Raw genomic sequence first — 13,758 nt, 5'->3', positions numbered from 1 at the left:
AATCTAGTCCCTTAAATCTATTCTTCACCTGCACTGCATATTCATGAGGAATATTAGTGAGCTCATATCTAACTGATCTGTGGGTCTTCTCTATTCTCTTTAGTCTGATTCTAAATTGTGCAATAAGAAGTTCATGATCTGAACTACAGTCAGCTCCAGATCTTGTTTTTACCAACTGCATAGATGTCTGCCACCTTTGGCTACAAAGGATGTAGTCAATCTGATTTCGGTGTCGACCATCTGGTGAAGTCCATGTATAAAGTCATCTTGTAGGTTGTTGAAAGAGAGTGTTTGTTATGCACAGTGAGTTGTCTTGGCAAAATTCTATCAGCCTATGTCCCGCTTCATTTTGTTCTCCCAGACCATGCTTGCCTGTAATTCCAGGTGTCATTTGACTACCCACCTTAGCATTCCAGTCTCCTGTAATGAAAATAACATCTCTTTTTTGCGTATTATCCAGTAGGTGCTGCAGGTCCTCATAGAATTGATCTGCTTCTTCAGCATCTGTGGTTGGGGCATATATTTGGATCACTATGATGTTAAATGGCTTACCTTGAATTCGAATTGAGATAATTCTATCATTTTTTGGATTGTATCCAAGCACTGCTTTAGCCACTTTATTATTCATGATGAAGGCTACTCCATTTCTTCTGTGGTCCTCTTGTCCACAGTAGTAGATCTGGTGGTCATCTGAGGTGAAGTGGCCCATTCCAGTCCATTTCAGTTCACTGACACCCAAAATATCTATATTTAATCTTTACATCTCCCCAATAAGCACATCCAATTTGCCCCGGCTCACAGATCTTACATTCCAGGTTCCTATGGTGTGTTGATCTTTGGAACATCGGATTCGTCGTTCACCACCAGCACCATCGGCTGCTAGCTGTCCTTTCGGCTTTGAGCTAGCTGCGTCATCACATCTGGGGCTAGTTGAACTTATCCTCTGTTCCTCCCCAGTAGCATTTTGACCATCTTCTGACCTGGGAGTCCCATCTTCCGACAGTACACCGACATATCTCTGGTTGTGCTGATCCATTACGTTTTCACGGCAAGAATACTGGGGTGGGTTGCCGTTACCTCCCCCAGGGATCGTATGTAGTCTGACCTCTCTGCCATGACCTTCCTGTCTTGGGTGTCTCTTCACGGTTTAGCTCATGGTGTCTTTGAGGAGCTCCAGCTCCAGCACCACGACAAGGTAACGATCTCCTTTGCCGCTCCAAATTCACAGCATATTTAATAGGCAACGTTAGCCGGGAATCTATGGGTGACCTTTTGGGCACTAATTTGCATGAAATTTGGATATATACATATATATGAATAGGTGTGCATTTAGAAATAATAACTATAATTTAAATAGAAATTCAGTACATCTCACAATCATGGAGAAGATTGACTAGATGATCTGTGTGCCAACTCAGTCTGCTGCTGTGCTGGTGCAAACTGCTCTCTCTGTGGAATTCTTCATCTGCAAACCAGACTTGGGCTGGGCAACCTTTCCCATACAGAACGCCTTCAAATAAAGGACTGCCTTCTGCAAAGTGGGCCACGGGAGCCCTCGGGGAACCACCGCCAGAATGCAGACTCACTGACTGTGGCTTGCTGAATGGCTGACATGTGGGTTATCATTATGGGAGGGATTTGGCCACCACACAGAAGGGCAGTGCTGGATCAAATAGCTCTGCCCGGGTATGCTGTGAGCTGCATTTTAATTCTACTTCCAGCAAAGGCTCCAACTTTAGTTTTTATTATTTGTTTCCAGTCGTTGTTTTATTGTGTTTTGTAGTTTTGAATGTTGTTGTTCGCAGCCTTGTGGGGCAGGTTTATGATGTAAAAATCTTTAAAATGAGTAAATAAGTATTTCCTGCGGCCTGGGAGTAGGCAGTGCTGGCGCGAGGCTCCCCTGAGAAGGCTGCTTTGTGTGTTCAGACATGCGCAGAACATGAGTGTGTGCATTGACACTCTCCCCCTGCTCCCCAGCAGATCACGCACAAGCCTGAAGAGGTGCTCCTCTCAGCCCCTCGACATCCCAGGCCAATTTGTGTCTTGGAGTGTCTGGCTGCACAGACGCTCCAGCCGTGCCGTTTCTATGGCAGAGTTACCGTATCCTTGGCAACCCCAAGCACAAAGGAGCAAGGAGAAAGCATCTTGGTGGGGATCAGGTTCCCCCCAACCTGAACATTTCTTCTCCCCCACCCCAATCTCCCATCAGGTACCTGCCTGATACGTGGTCTCATTGGCCAAAAAGGCATTTCCAGAATTTGCTTCTCCCAATTAAATATCCATAGAAGCCAAATCAGAATGTTTCCTTTTGATCCGAAGGAATGTGATCTAGAACTAACCCGTTTTCTCAGTTCTTTCTGATTCCCAAACTTCACACATGTGCAACTAACTGGTGGCCACAATATTCCATTCCTATGACCCATTTTGTAAAAGGAGGGGAGCAGCAAGGGGAAAGTACCTCACCAATCTCATTTATTGTTGTTTGTTTATTTTTTTAATCACCTTGGTTGATCTGTACAAAGTTGTTGAAAAATATACAAATTGTACATTGTCCCCCGCACCTGGTGCTGAGTGGGTTCCCCCTTTCTCCCCCCAATGTAACAGACAGTTTCAGCATGAATATCTTTCTTTGCTCCAAAGTCCAGGGTTACATTTGCATCTAATTTTTGTTATTGGCACATCTCTTGCCCCTTCCATTAAATTGACAAAATGATTCAGGGAGCAGTTCTCTAATAGAAACAAAAACTCAAAAGAGAAGAGCATGATTGGTTAATGAAGCCCAAGAGGGATGTTTCCAAAAATTCAGGAAACTCTTTCTTTCTTTCTTTCTTTCTTTCTTTTCTTTTCTTTCTTTCTTTCTTTCTTTCTCTCTTTCTCTCTCTCTCTCTTTCTTTCTTTCTTTCTTTTGTGGCGGTGGGAAGGAAGAAATCACTTGGGGAATATTTTTGAACAGATTTTCTTAAAAAAAAACCCAAGTCAGCCACTTTTCCTGTTTCACTGCTGTTTGTATGTTGCCAAGCAGCTGGATCACACATGTGCGCGGATTATACTGCTGCCCTCCAGTGATGTGGATTGGGGCTATACACCTGAGATGGGTGGGGGAGCTTTATTGGTTACCAGATACCCACTTCCCCATTCCTTATTTGAGAAAGCCACAGCCTCATGTAACATGACAAAACTCACATGCCTAATTTTGTTTTGAAATGTTCTCATGGTGACCCAAGGGTCTGCTCACCCCCACTTTGTGGAATGGGGATTTGGGTACCTGTCCCAACGGTACTGAAGATGGCAGAACCGTTAATCTAGCCATTCCAACTTCCCACTGGCAGGGAACAGTCTGAGCTCCCTCCCTTGCCCATAAGCCATTGAGGCTGGGAGGCCTCCGCTGCCAGAACAGCCATTGCCTCAGCACCAGATACTTGGTCAGGTCTTAATTAAAGCAGCCACAGTGTAGTCAAGAGCCCAAGAAGACCAACCATGTGGACAGATGGCCAGGGTCTCACCCATGGATGGCAAGTTGAGGGCCTCTGGACAGAGGTGCATGATGGGAAATTCACCTGGCCAACATCGCTTAGAGGAACAGCATCCCTGGCTGTGCTGAGCTGAAATCCATCACACATTTCCTGCTCCCTGATGTGCCAATTTATGGACCCTCGGGACAGAGCAAAGAGACTCCCATGGCCAAAAGGAGACTTGCCAGTTGCTGGGTTCCATCCTGGAAGATCTGGGTTGGTTTCCCCCACTGTGAACATTTATGGCCCAGGGATGGTATCCTCAAGACCAGAGTTCAAGGAACACCTGGCAAGTCTGACTGGGGAAGGAATGGGGCGGGGCAGGGCAGGGCAGGGCAGGGCAGGGCAGGGGAAGATGAGCATTGGCAAAACACGATTCTATCTCTGCACTGGGAGAGGCAGAATGGGGTCCCCACAGGCGAGAGTGTGTGGGGGGAGGGGTCAGGACAAGGTGGGGGGCTTTGGCATGAATAGGATCAATATAAAAAGACGTTCTTGTTTGGGTTCCGATGGCGTCGCTTTCGTGCAGGCCGAACACACTGCCACTGTGGTCGTCTGTGTGACACTCTGGAAAAAGAGATGACACCAGTTGACCCCCAGGCAGGGCCCTCCTTCCACGAAAAAAGGAAGGCGTCAATCTCTAGTCATCGTCGTCGTCGTCGTCATCATCGTCATCGTCATCATCGTCCTCTGTGTTGATCTCTCCTGCCAGCACATCCTCGATCCAGTCTTCCAGCTCGTCCGGGGATGGGAGGTCGTCCTCATCATCCATCTCTAGCCACACACTGTCCGCCTGCAGGGGGAATGTTGGGAGGGTGAAGAGGCTGCGGGGGGGGAGCCCCCCCCCCAGCCTGCCAGCAACAGGGAGCCCAGAGATTCCAGGGCACCTTCAAAGGATGTCAGGTCCCCAGTCCTCAGTGGAGGAACTCTCTTCCCACGACAACCCTGGGTGGGCGGAAGCAGTCTGGCCTCCACTGACCTTTGGCAGCAGAGGCAGGAGGGATGCAACAGGAATGTCACCCGGGTCTTATGATTATACTGGTTCAGATCATCTTGGTCTTTACTGCCTGCTTTTCCCTGTCCAAAGCTGGCTTAAGGGCAGGCCAACTTTGGCTCAGGCCAAAAGGTCCACCCCATCCGGTGTCCTTCCTGTTTCCAATAGGGGCCACCCAGAAGCCTCCAGGAAGCCCGGAAGTCGGGCATGAAGGCAAGGGGGCTTGCTAAGGACAGTTTCATGTCAACAGGCTTTCTCCAACTGACCAGCCATGGTTTTGACTGTTATTGTGTTGTTGTTTTTAAGTTTAATACTGTGTTTTATCTTTTATTGTTCACCGCTCCGAAATCTATTTAGATGTGGAGCAGTATATAAACGTTGTAAATAAATAAATATCTCCCCCACCCCAGCATCTACTACTGAGATATACTGCACCTGTACATAGAGGGTCCACATAGTCCCCACGGCCACTGATGCCACTGATGGCTCCTGCACCCCCACAAATTTGTCTAATCCCCTTTTAAAGCTGTCCACACCCAGCAGCCCCTTTGCCGCGTCTTGCGGCAGTGAATTTCATACACTATGTGCTGCATAAAAAAAACCTTTGTCCTGAATCTATGCAGGAAAGTAAAGGATTGCACAGGATGGATCTTTTTGGGGGGTTAAATTTGTATGACATTAAAAAAAAACATTTTCTCCAAGACCTGGAAAAAAAATCTGTGTTTGCACTTTGTGTGGGAATCACGGCTGTGATGGGAGCTTCCACCAGGAGAAGAGCAAGCAACAGGCTCTTCCGCTGGCAGCTGTTTGTTTACATTCATGTATTTATTTACATTTATGTATTTATTTACATTTCTATACCACCCAATAGCTGACGCTCTCTGGGCAGTTTTCCAGGTAACTTTCAACAACTGCCTGCACGAACAGTTTGCCACTGGCTGCTGTCTAAAATAGAGCTATCTAAAGACGGGCCAAGGGGCATCCAGTAAGTTACAGCCGTGAAGATGGGAACCTTTTAGGACTTCCCCTTTGGGTGCAATTTTGGATGGGCTTCCAAAGACAGGTGTCCATCACTTGCTTGCATGAGAACTACATTTGCTGGTTTTCCTCTTGCAGTTTGGAAAATCTTCCATGTAAAGGGCTCTGGATGTGTGCAACGGATTTGGCGTCGCAATAGCAGAAGCATGGGAACATCGGAAGCTGCCTTCTACTGAGTCCGTCTAGCCCAGTATTGCCGACACTCACTGGCAGCAGTGGCTCTCCAGGGTTTCAGGCAGGAGTTTTCCTGCCCTTCCTGGAGATGCTGCTGGGGATCAAACCTGGGACCTTGTGCATGCAAAGCAGGGGCTCTGCCACGGAGCTACAACCCCTGCCTCAGCACAGTGGGGTCATCAGTTGGTTGTTTTCATGTACTTACATCCGTTACGTTGACAACACCAATCTGAGGCCGGGACAGGTCAATGTCAAAAGTCTTCTCCCAGTATGGGATCAGCTGAGAAGGAGAGGAGGAGGAGAAAGGGCAGTGAGACCTACAAGCGCACGTGCACACACCCCTTCTCAGATTTTGCTGGAGGGTGGCTTGAAAGGGGGGAAGAGGTCTGGAATATAAACAGTCTCCTCCTAACCCCACATTCAGTTTATAAAGGAAAAGTGAACTAAAGTGGTTTCCACAGAAAGGAGCTTTCACTAAAATTAATGATTGCTTTTTGTTTGTTTTTATCGTATTGTGATGTGCTTAACTATTGTATGCAACTTTGAACATTGGAAAGTAGCCACAACAGAAAGCATGAAAGAGAGATAGGAAGGAAGAGTCCTGTAGCAAAAGAAACCCTCCCCTGCCCCCATGGAGATGACCCTACATCACCTCTTCATTTTATGTTTCATTTCATCAATTTCCACCTGCCTTTCCTACCCAGATTTTTCTGCTTCTATGATCCCACCATCCATCCATCCATCCCCCTCCCCCTCTCCTTCTCAAGTTTTAACATTATTATGCCCCAGCCAATGAACTGTATACCTTCCTGTTGCTTCTCAACATCTGCCTAGACTGGAATCCCCCCCCCTTCTAAAGAGCACAGTTGCCTGTTCACCAGTGGGAAGTCCTCGGGGTCAATCCAGATGATACTGAGGTCTGGGTTGTCAGTGTTGTCTTGGGCAACATCCTTCAGGATCTCCAGGAATTCATAACCATCTGTGGCCAGAGAGGGAGAGGTGAGTGGGGGGCAGGCAGAGTCCCCCTAGCCTGGCATTGGCTTCACCTTGAAATGGTTTCACCACCTCACTTGAGCAAGAGTCCCTGAATCAAAGGCCCCCCACCCCCGTCAAGTAGATTGAGTCACCAGTAGGTTGACCCAGGAGACAATCTTTTGCTGAAAACATTCTGCAGACCTTTTTCTTTACCCCCTGAAGAAGGCTTAAAATAAGAAAAAAGGCCGAAACATTTCAGTCTTCTTATAATAAATTATATCTTGTATCCTGAGAACCTGTGTCTTTTCTTTGTGATCTACTTTGGATGCTCACCTCCTTCTGTTTTCTTAGAAGTAAAAAGAGCGCCATGGTAAAAGCTGCTTAAATATGGCCAGGAGAATGACTTTTTAGAGCTTCTAAATGTCACCATCCCTTTCTATCAAGGCTGCAGCAATTTCCTTCGACGATGTTGAGTGGGTGCTACCTTCATATGTCAAATAAGCTAAAGTTTTGTGTTTGTGGAATACAGCAGTGGAAGGCACGATCCATGAGTTGTTTGAGTGCTCTGTTAAAGACACTTTCAGCCTAAACCTTTTGAGATTTTGAGGAGTTCTACAAACAGGTCAAGCCAGAAGAAATTGGAATGGCTATGTGCTGGTGGTGAACGACAAATCCGATGTTCTAAAGATCAACACACCATAGGAACTTGGAATGTAAGATCTATGAGCCAGGGCAAAATTGGATGTGGTCATTGGGGAGATGTCAAGATTAAATATAGACATTTTGGGTGTCAGTGAACTGAAATGGACTGGAATGGGCCACTTCACCTCAGATGACCACCAGATCTACTACTGTGGACAAGAGCACCACAGAAGAAATGGAGTAGCCTTCATCATTAATAATAAAGTGGCTAAAGCAGTGCTTGGATACAATAAAAAAAAAATGACAGCATGATCTCAATTAGAATTCAGGGTAAGCCATTTAACATCACAGTGATCCAAATATATGCCCCAACTACAGATGCTGAAGAAGCAGAAGTAGATCAGTTCTATGAGGATCTGCAGCACTGGATAATACGCCAAAAAAAGATGTTATTTTCATTACAGGAGACTGGAATGCTAAGGTGGGTAGTCAAACAACACCTGGGATTACAGGCAAGAATGGTCTGGGAGAACAAAATGAAGCAGGACATAGGCTGATAGAATTTTGCCAAGACAACTCACTGTGCATAACAAACACTCTCTTCCAACAACCTAAGAGACGGTCGACACCAAAATCAGATTGACTACATCCTTTGTAGCCAAAGGTGGCGGACATCTATGCAGTTGGTAAAAACAAGACCTGGAGCTGATTGTAGTTCAGATGACGAACTTCTTATTGCACAATTTAGAATCAGACTAAAGAGAATAGGGAAGACCCACAGATCAGTTAGATATGAGCTCACTAATATTCCTCATGAATATGCAGTGCAGGTGAAGAATAGATTTAAGGGACTAGATTTAGTAGATAGGGTCCCGGAGGAACTATGGACAGAAGTTCGCAACATTGTTCAGGAGGCGGCAACAAAAAACGTCCCAAAGAAAAAGAAAACCAAGAAGGCAAGATGGCTGTCTGCTGAGACACTGGAAGCAGCCCAAGAAAGAAGGAAAGCAAAAGGCAACAGTGATAGGGGGAGATATGCCCAATTAAATGCAAAATTCCAGAGGTTAGCCAGAAGAGATAAGGAATTATTTTTAAACAAGCAATGCGCGGAAGCGGAATAAGATAATGGAATAGGAAGGACAACAGACCTCTTTCAGAAAATTAGAAACATCGGAGGTAAATTCCAGGCAAAAATGGGTATGAACAAAAACAAAGATGGCAAGGACCTAAGAGAAGCAGAAGAGATCAAGAAGAGGTGGCAAGAATATACAGAAGATCTGTATAGGAAGGATAATAATATCGGGGATAGATTTGACGGTGTGGTCAGTGAGCTAGAGCCAGACATCCTGAAGAGTGAGGTTGAATGGGCCTTAAGAAGCATTGCTAATAACAAGGTAGCAGGAGATGATGGTATCCCAGCTGAACTGTTTAAAATCTTGCAAGATGATGCTGTCAAGGTGATGCATGCCATATGCCAGCAAATTTGGAAAACACAAGAACGGCCAACAGATTGGAAAAAATACTTATATCCCCATACCAAAAAAGGGAGGCACCAAAGAATGTTCAAGCTATCGAACAGTGGCACTTATTTCACATGCCGGTAAGGTAATGCTCAAGATCTTGCAAGGTAGACTCCAGCAATTCATGGTACGAGAATTGCCAGATGTACAAGCTGGGTTTAGAAAAGGCAGAGGAACTAGAGACCAAATTGCCAATATCCGCTGGATAATGGAGAAAGCCAGGGAGTTTCAGAAAAACATCTATTTCTGTTTTATCGACTATTCTAAAGCCTTTGACTGTGTGGATCATAACAAATTGTGGCAAGTTCTTGGTGGTATGGGGATACCAAGTCATCTTGTCTGCCTCCTGAGGAATCTGTATAACGACCAAGTAGCAACGGTAAGAACAGACCACGGAACAACGGACTGGTTTAAGACTGGGAAAGGAGTACGGCAGGGTTGTATACTCTCACCCTACCTGTTCAACCTGTACGCAGAACACATCATGCGATGTGCTGGGCTTGATGAAGCCAAGGCTGGAGTTAAAATCGCTGGAAGAAACATTAACAATCTCAGATATGCAGATGATACCACTTTGATGGCTGAAAGTGAGGAGGAGCTGAGGAACCTCATGACAAAGGTGAAAGAAGAAAGTGCAAAAGCTGGGTTGCAGTTAAACCTCAAAAAAACCAACATTATGGCAACCAGCTTGATTGATAACTGGCAAATAGAGGGAGAAAACGTGGAGGCAGTGACAGACTTTGTCTTTCTAGGCGCAAAGATTACTGCAGACGCTGACTGCAGCCAGGAAATCAGAAGATGTTTACTTCTTGGGAGGAGAGCAATGACAAATCTTGATAAAATAGTGAAGAGCAGAGACATCACACCGACAACAAAGGTCCGCATAGTTAAAGCAATGGTATTCCCCGTAGTAACCTATGGCTGCGAGAGCTGGAGCATAAGGAAGGCTGAGCGAAGGAAGATAGATGCTTTTGAACTGTGGTGCTGGAGGAAAATTCTGAGAGTGTCTTGGACGGCAAGAAGATCAAACCAGTCCATACTCCAGGAAAGAAAGCCAGACTGCTCACTTGAGGGAATGATATTAAAGGCAAAACTGAAGTATTTTGGCCATATAATGAGAAGACAGGACACCCTGGAGAAGATGCTGATGCTAGGGAAAGTGGAAGGCAAAAGGAAGAGAGGCCAACCAAGGGCAAGGTGGATGGATGATATTCTGGAGGTGACGGGCTCGACCTTGGAGGAGCTGGGGGTAGTGACGGCCGACAGGAAGGTCTGGCGTGGGCTGGTCCATGAAGTCACGAAGAGTCGGAAGCGACTGACCGAATAAACAACAACAATGGCAAATAACAGTAAAGACATTATCTGTATCTCGGTAGGCAACCTTTTTGGGCCGTGGGCACATTGGGCAATTTGAGAAACTGTCCTGGGCATCACCACAAAATGGCTGCCATGAGAGGCATGGCAAAGGGGAAGTAACCTGCTCAAAAGACCGAGTAGAAGGCTAGAGTGGAGTCTGAACCCCAATGCACTAAAAACAACTCTTTTGAACCCAGGGTTTTCAGCCACAGAAACCTATTTCACAGCAATTCCAGCTGCCAGTAAGAAAATGTGTTAATCAAAAAAATGTGTGAGGAGTAGGGTACCAAGAGAAGCATCCAGGGGCTCATTGGGGCCCCTGGGAACTATGCTGACTACCTTTGATCTATACTGTGGTTAAATTTGTGGTTACCGGCAGCTATGGGAGGCTGTCAAAAATCCACTGCTGGGAATATCTGTTGATTGTAAGATGGATAATTGACCTTTATGCCATTTTATTCTGTTTTGCCCAGCATGGCGGAGCATGACCTCTTTTGCTGTTTTATCAGTTCTATTTTAGTTCATCTCATTTATTTTGGATGGCCAATGGCTAAACAACTGTATTCTGTTCAATTTTGAATGCCTTCTTCTGATGTGGTATTTATCACGTTGTTCCATTTCATTGCACCCTGGTTTTGAGTTATGGATTTTCCAGAGACAGCTGGTTGGCCATTGTGTGAACAAAATGCTGGACTGGATGGACCCTTGCCCTGATACAGCAGGGCTCTTCTTATATTCCATTGTCAATTGAAAGCCAAAAAATAATAACTGGGGAATAGAACTGATTTGGCAAATGCTGGCAAACTTCCAGGGACTGCAAAATTTCTCTCTTGTCTCTCTGCCGGGGTGACTTACCAGGGTCATCCTCCTCTGCGAAAGCAACAATATGGATTCCATCTATATCGTCCTCCTAGAGGGAGAAGAATTGAGAGAGAGAGAGAGAGAGAGAGAGGACACTATTGGCACTATTGTCCTCTATCTTGCCAGAGCACGATCCAGTTGGAAATTATCCTGTGCAAGTCCCATAGAAATGAACTGGAGCTGTACAACAGCATGGTTGTAGCTGGTGATGTCACAGGCACTAGCCAGCTGGTAGCAGTCTTGCTTGTAGTCAGCTCCCATTCATATCCAAAGGGCCTATGCAGGAGAAATTCTGGTGGCATGCACATTCCCAACATGCAACTGGAACAAGGTGGGAAGCTTTTGCAGCACATGGCTCTGCAATCTGGTGATGCTCTTTTAGGTTTTACGCCTGGAGGGTGAGGGGAGAAGCCGAATGGAATCTGCCCTGATGCCCAGCAGTTCAAGGCAAAACATGGAAAAGTGTATTTATAATTTATTATGCTGCCCAGTACAAAGTATCGGTTTGCACCAGAAATGCTGCCTTTGTGTTGTTCGCACTGTGCTGCATTATTTATAGGAAGTCACTTTGTGTCTTTGTGAGAGGAGCCCAGGTGGGGGGGCTGTGGGGGGGCATTTTCTGAATGAATGAGAGCGGGGGGCTTAGGCCTTTGGATCCAAATTTCTGCTCAGCCATGAAACTCACTGGTCTGCCTTGAGCAAGCCCCCTATGCCCCGCCTCTGCCTCTCTGGGCCAGTTCCCACTTTGCATTTTGTACTTGGGTTAAGGGAGACCCTCACTCCTCAGAAGCAGCAGGTCCCTCCGTTGTTCCATTCCTTTTATTGTTAAGGAAGTTAACTATGCTGCTCCTTAATTCGGTTTTTAAATTCTGGACTCTGAGCGTGTCGAGTTTGACGCATCTTTCAGTCGCTTCCGTTCATGTGCAAATGACATCAGGCTGCAGTGGAGGGAGCTGAGAGGGGCAGAGCTGAGAGGCCCCCTCCATCAGGCGCCTCCCTCTGCCAACTGTCCCCTGGATGCAGCCATTCTGCCAGGCTGCAGCAGAGGGAGGAAGATAAGGGCAGCAGGGGCCTGTTCCATCACCTGAGCTGAGACAACTGCCACATTTGGCCCCTCCTCTCCTTGAACAGTTTTCCACTTCAGCTGGTCACTATATGAGCTTCGCAGCGAAGAATCGGTGCCCAAGATTGCTTTTTTCCTCCGCCTTCCCAATCCCTTTTCCTTTTGTGTCATGTCTTTTAGACTGTAAACATGAGGGCAGCGTCTTATTACTCATGTCTGGGAGCCTTTTTTGGCTGTACGGTGGGGTAAAATGTTTAAAATAAATAAATACCCCCTTCCCCGCACACATATTAATGGTATGCATTGCACTGAGCACACTGCCCAAATAAAGCAGAACTGAGGTGGTTGGACATACCGTTGCATCCGGGTCCTTTGTATGTGTCTACTGAAGTCACAACGGAGAATCCCTACTGCGTGGGTTCTGTTTCAGAAACCTGACCAGGGTTGCTCCCATACTAGTCTTTCTCTTTGGAAGTGCCATCCATCTCTTGCTTTGCAGAGCATGCGGTTCATGCCGTTTCCAAATCATTGACTTCCACTGTTTTCTGCATTCTTCTCCTGTGGTATGTTGCCCCCCGCCCCCCAGTCTGTTTTGCACTGATCTGTTGTTGTTGCAATGAAATGCCACTGCATGCCCAGTGTGGACAGACCGAGTGCCGTCAAAGCTTTCCATACCCTTTCTGCCTTTCAGTGAATGCTTCGTCTTTGCAGGTTCCACCTGTTTTCTTGCTTTTGATCCTGGCTTTGGGATTAGCAAGTAATTTCCCCCTTGAACAGATTCTTCCTGAATTGCCTCAAGTCAATTTCTTTTCCCATGGCAGGGGAGAGGCGGCTAGATTATTTAATTACTGCCTTTTCTTTCTCATTATATTTTTCTTAATAGCAGAACAGTGCCGTTTAGACTTGAGAGTTGACATTCTAGTGAGATCGCGGACATTGGCAGAGCCATCAGGCTAGGTAATGCAGTGCTCTATGAAATGCTGTGGGAAACCCACCCACCCCTTTCAATTGTGGTGAAGCAGCCCGGCTGTGGAAGCTCCCAGGTAACCTGGAACTCGAAAATCCAGGGACAAAGCAGCCCCTCCTTGTTCCTTTCCCCCCCAACCCTCCCTTTCCCTGAACATACCCAGGTTTCATACATGCTCTCTGGCTGGAGTTTTCTCAGTGTTGGCCTGTAAGAAATGGACAGAGAAAGGAGTCTGAAGAATGGGAAGGAACAGACCAGTCCACGAGGCTCTTCGTAGGCAGGGCGGGACCACTTGCACAAAGAATCTGCAACGTATTTTTCTCTTAGAGGACTCGGATACCAACCTTGCAAGTTCCTGTAATTCTAGGGAGGGGCCCCTGAAGTTCCCAATGTCCAGTTAACCTGTAGATGGCAAAAACCTTGACCCACAGCAGAGGGGAATGCTCAAAAGCGGTTTGCAGTCAAACACAGTTTGGTGAGGCTATGCAGGTGAGTTTGGAAAAGACCCCAAGCTCGCCTGCAAGCAAGCATGTTTCCCCTTGTGCTTGCTATGCTCCTTTCCTTGGGAAAAGGGACTGCAGCTCAATGGCGGAGCCCCTGCTTTGCAAGCTGAAGGACCCAGAGTCAGTCCCCAGCAGCATCCCCAGGGAGGGCTG

The 13,758-nt window shown here is 46.5% G+C and overlaps 1 protein-coding gene across 2 annotated transcripts in view; it reads right to left on the bottom strand.

The window, feature by feature from the left end:
• Window positions 1-2,457: 2,457 nt before the first annotated feature.
• CASQ1 (calsequestrin 1) overlaps window positions 2,458-13,758 on the bottom strand; it is a 32,159-nt gene continuing 20,858 nt past the window's right edge. Inside the window, exons 7-12 of one of the 2 annotated variants that reach the window (XR_014786304.1) lie at window positions 13,262-13,307; window positions 11,067-11,121; window positions 6,597-6,697; window positions 5,924-5,998; window positions 2,985-4,305; window positions 2,497-2,931 (exon numbers count right to left, since the gene is read on the bottom strand). Coding sequence is in view for 1 of the 2 variants with exons in the window: in XM_084824095.1 (XP_084680221.1) it covers window positions 4,153-4,305; window positions 5,924-5,998; window positions 6,597-6,697; window positions 11,067-11,121; window positions 13,262-13,307 (430 nt within the window). In the remaining variant the exon portion in view is untranslated. Of the gene's footprint in view, window positions 4,306-5,923; window positions 5,999-6,596; window positions 6,698-11,066; window positions 11,122-13,261; window positions 13,308-13,758 lie in introns of both variants that reach the window. The other variant, XM_084824095.1, reaches the window with a different exon arrangement.

Source organism: Heloderma suspectum, chromosome 17, assembly GCF_057233095.1.
Source record: "Heloderma suspectum isolate Gila_16-S chromosome 17, 16-S_ref, whole genome shotgun sequence".
NCBI classification, from domain to species: Eukaryota; Metazoa; Chordata; class Lepidosauria; order Squamata; family Helodermatidae; genus Heloderma; species Heloderma suspectum.
Note: the sequence above shows the minus strand (reverse complement) of the source record. Positions and strands in the feature narration are given on the sequence as shown.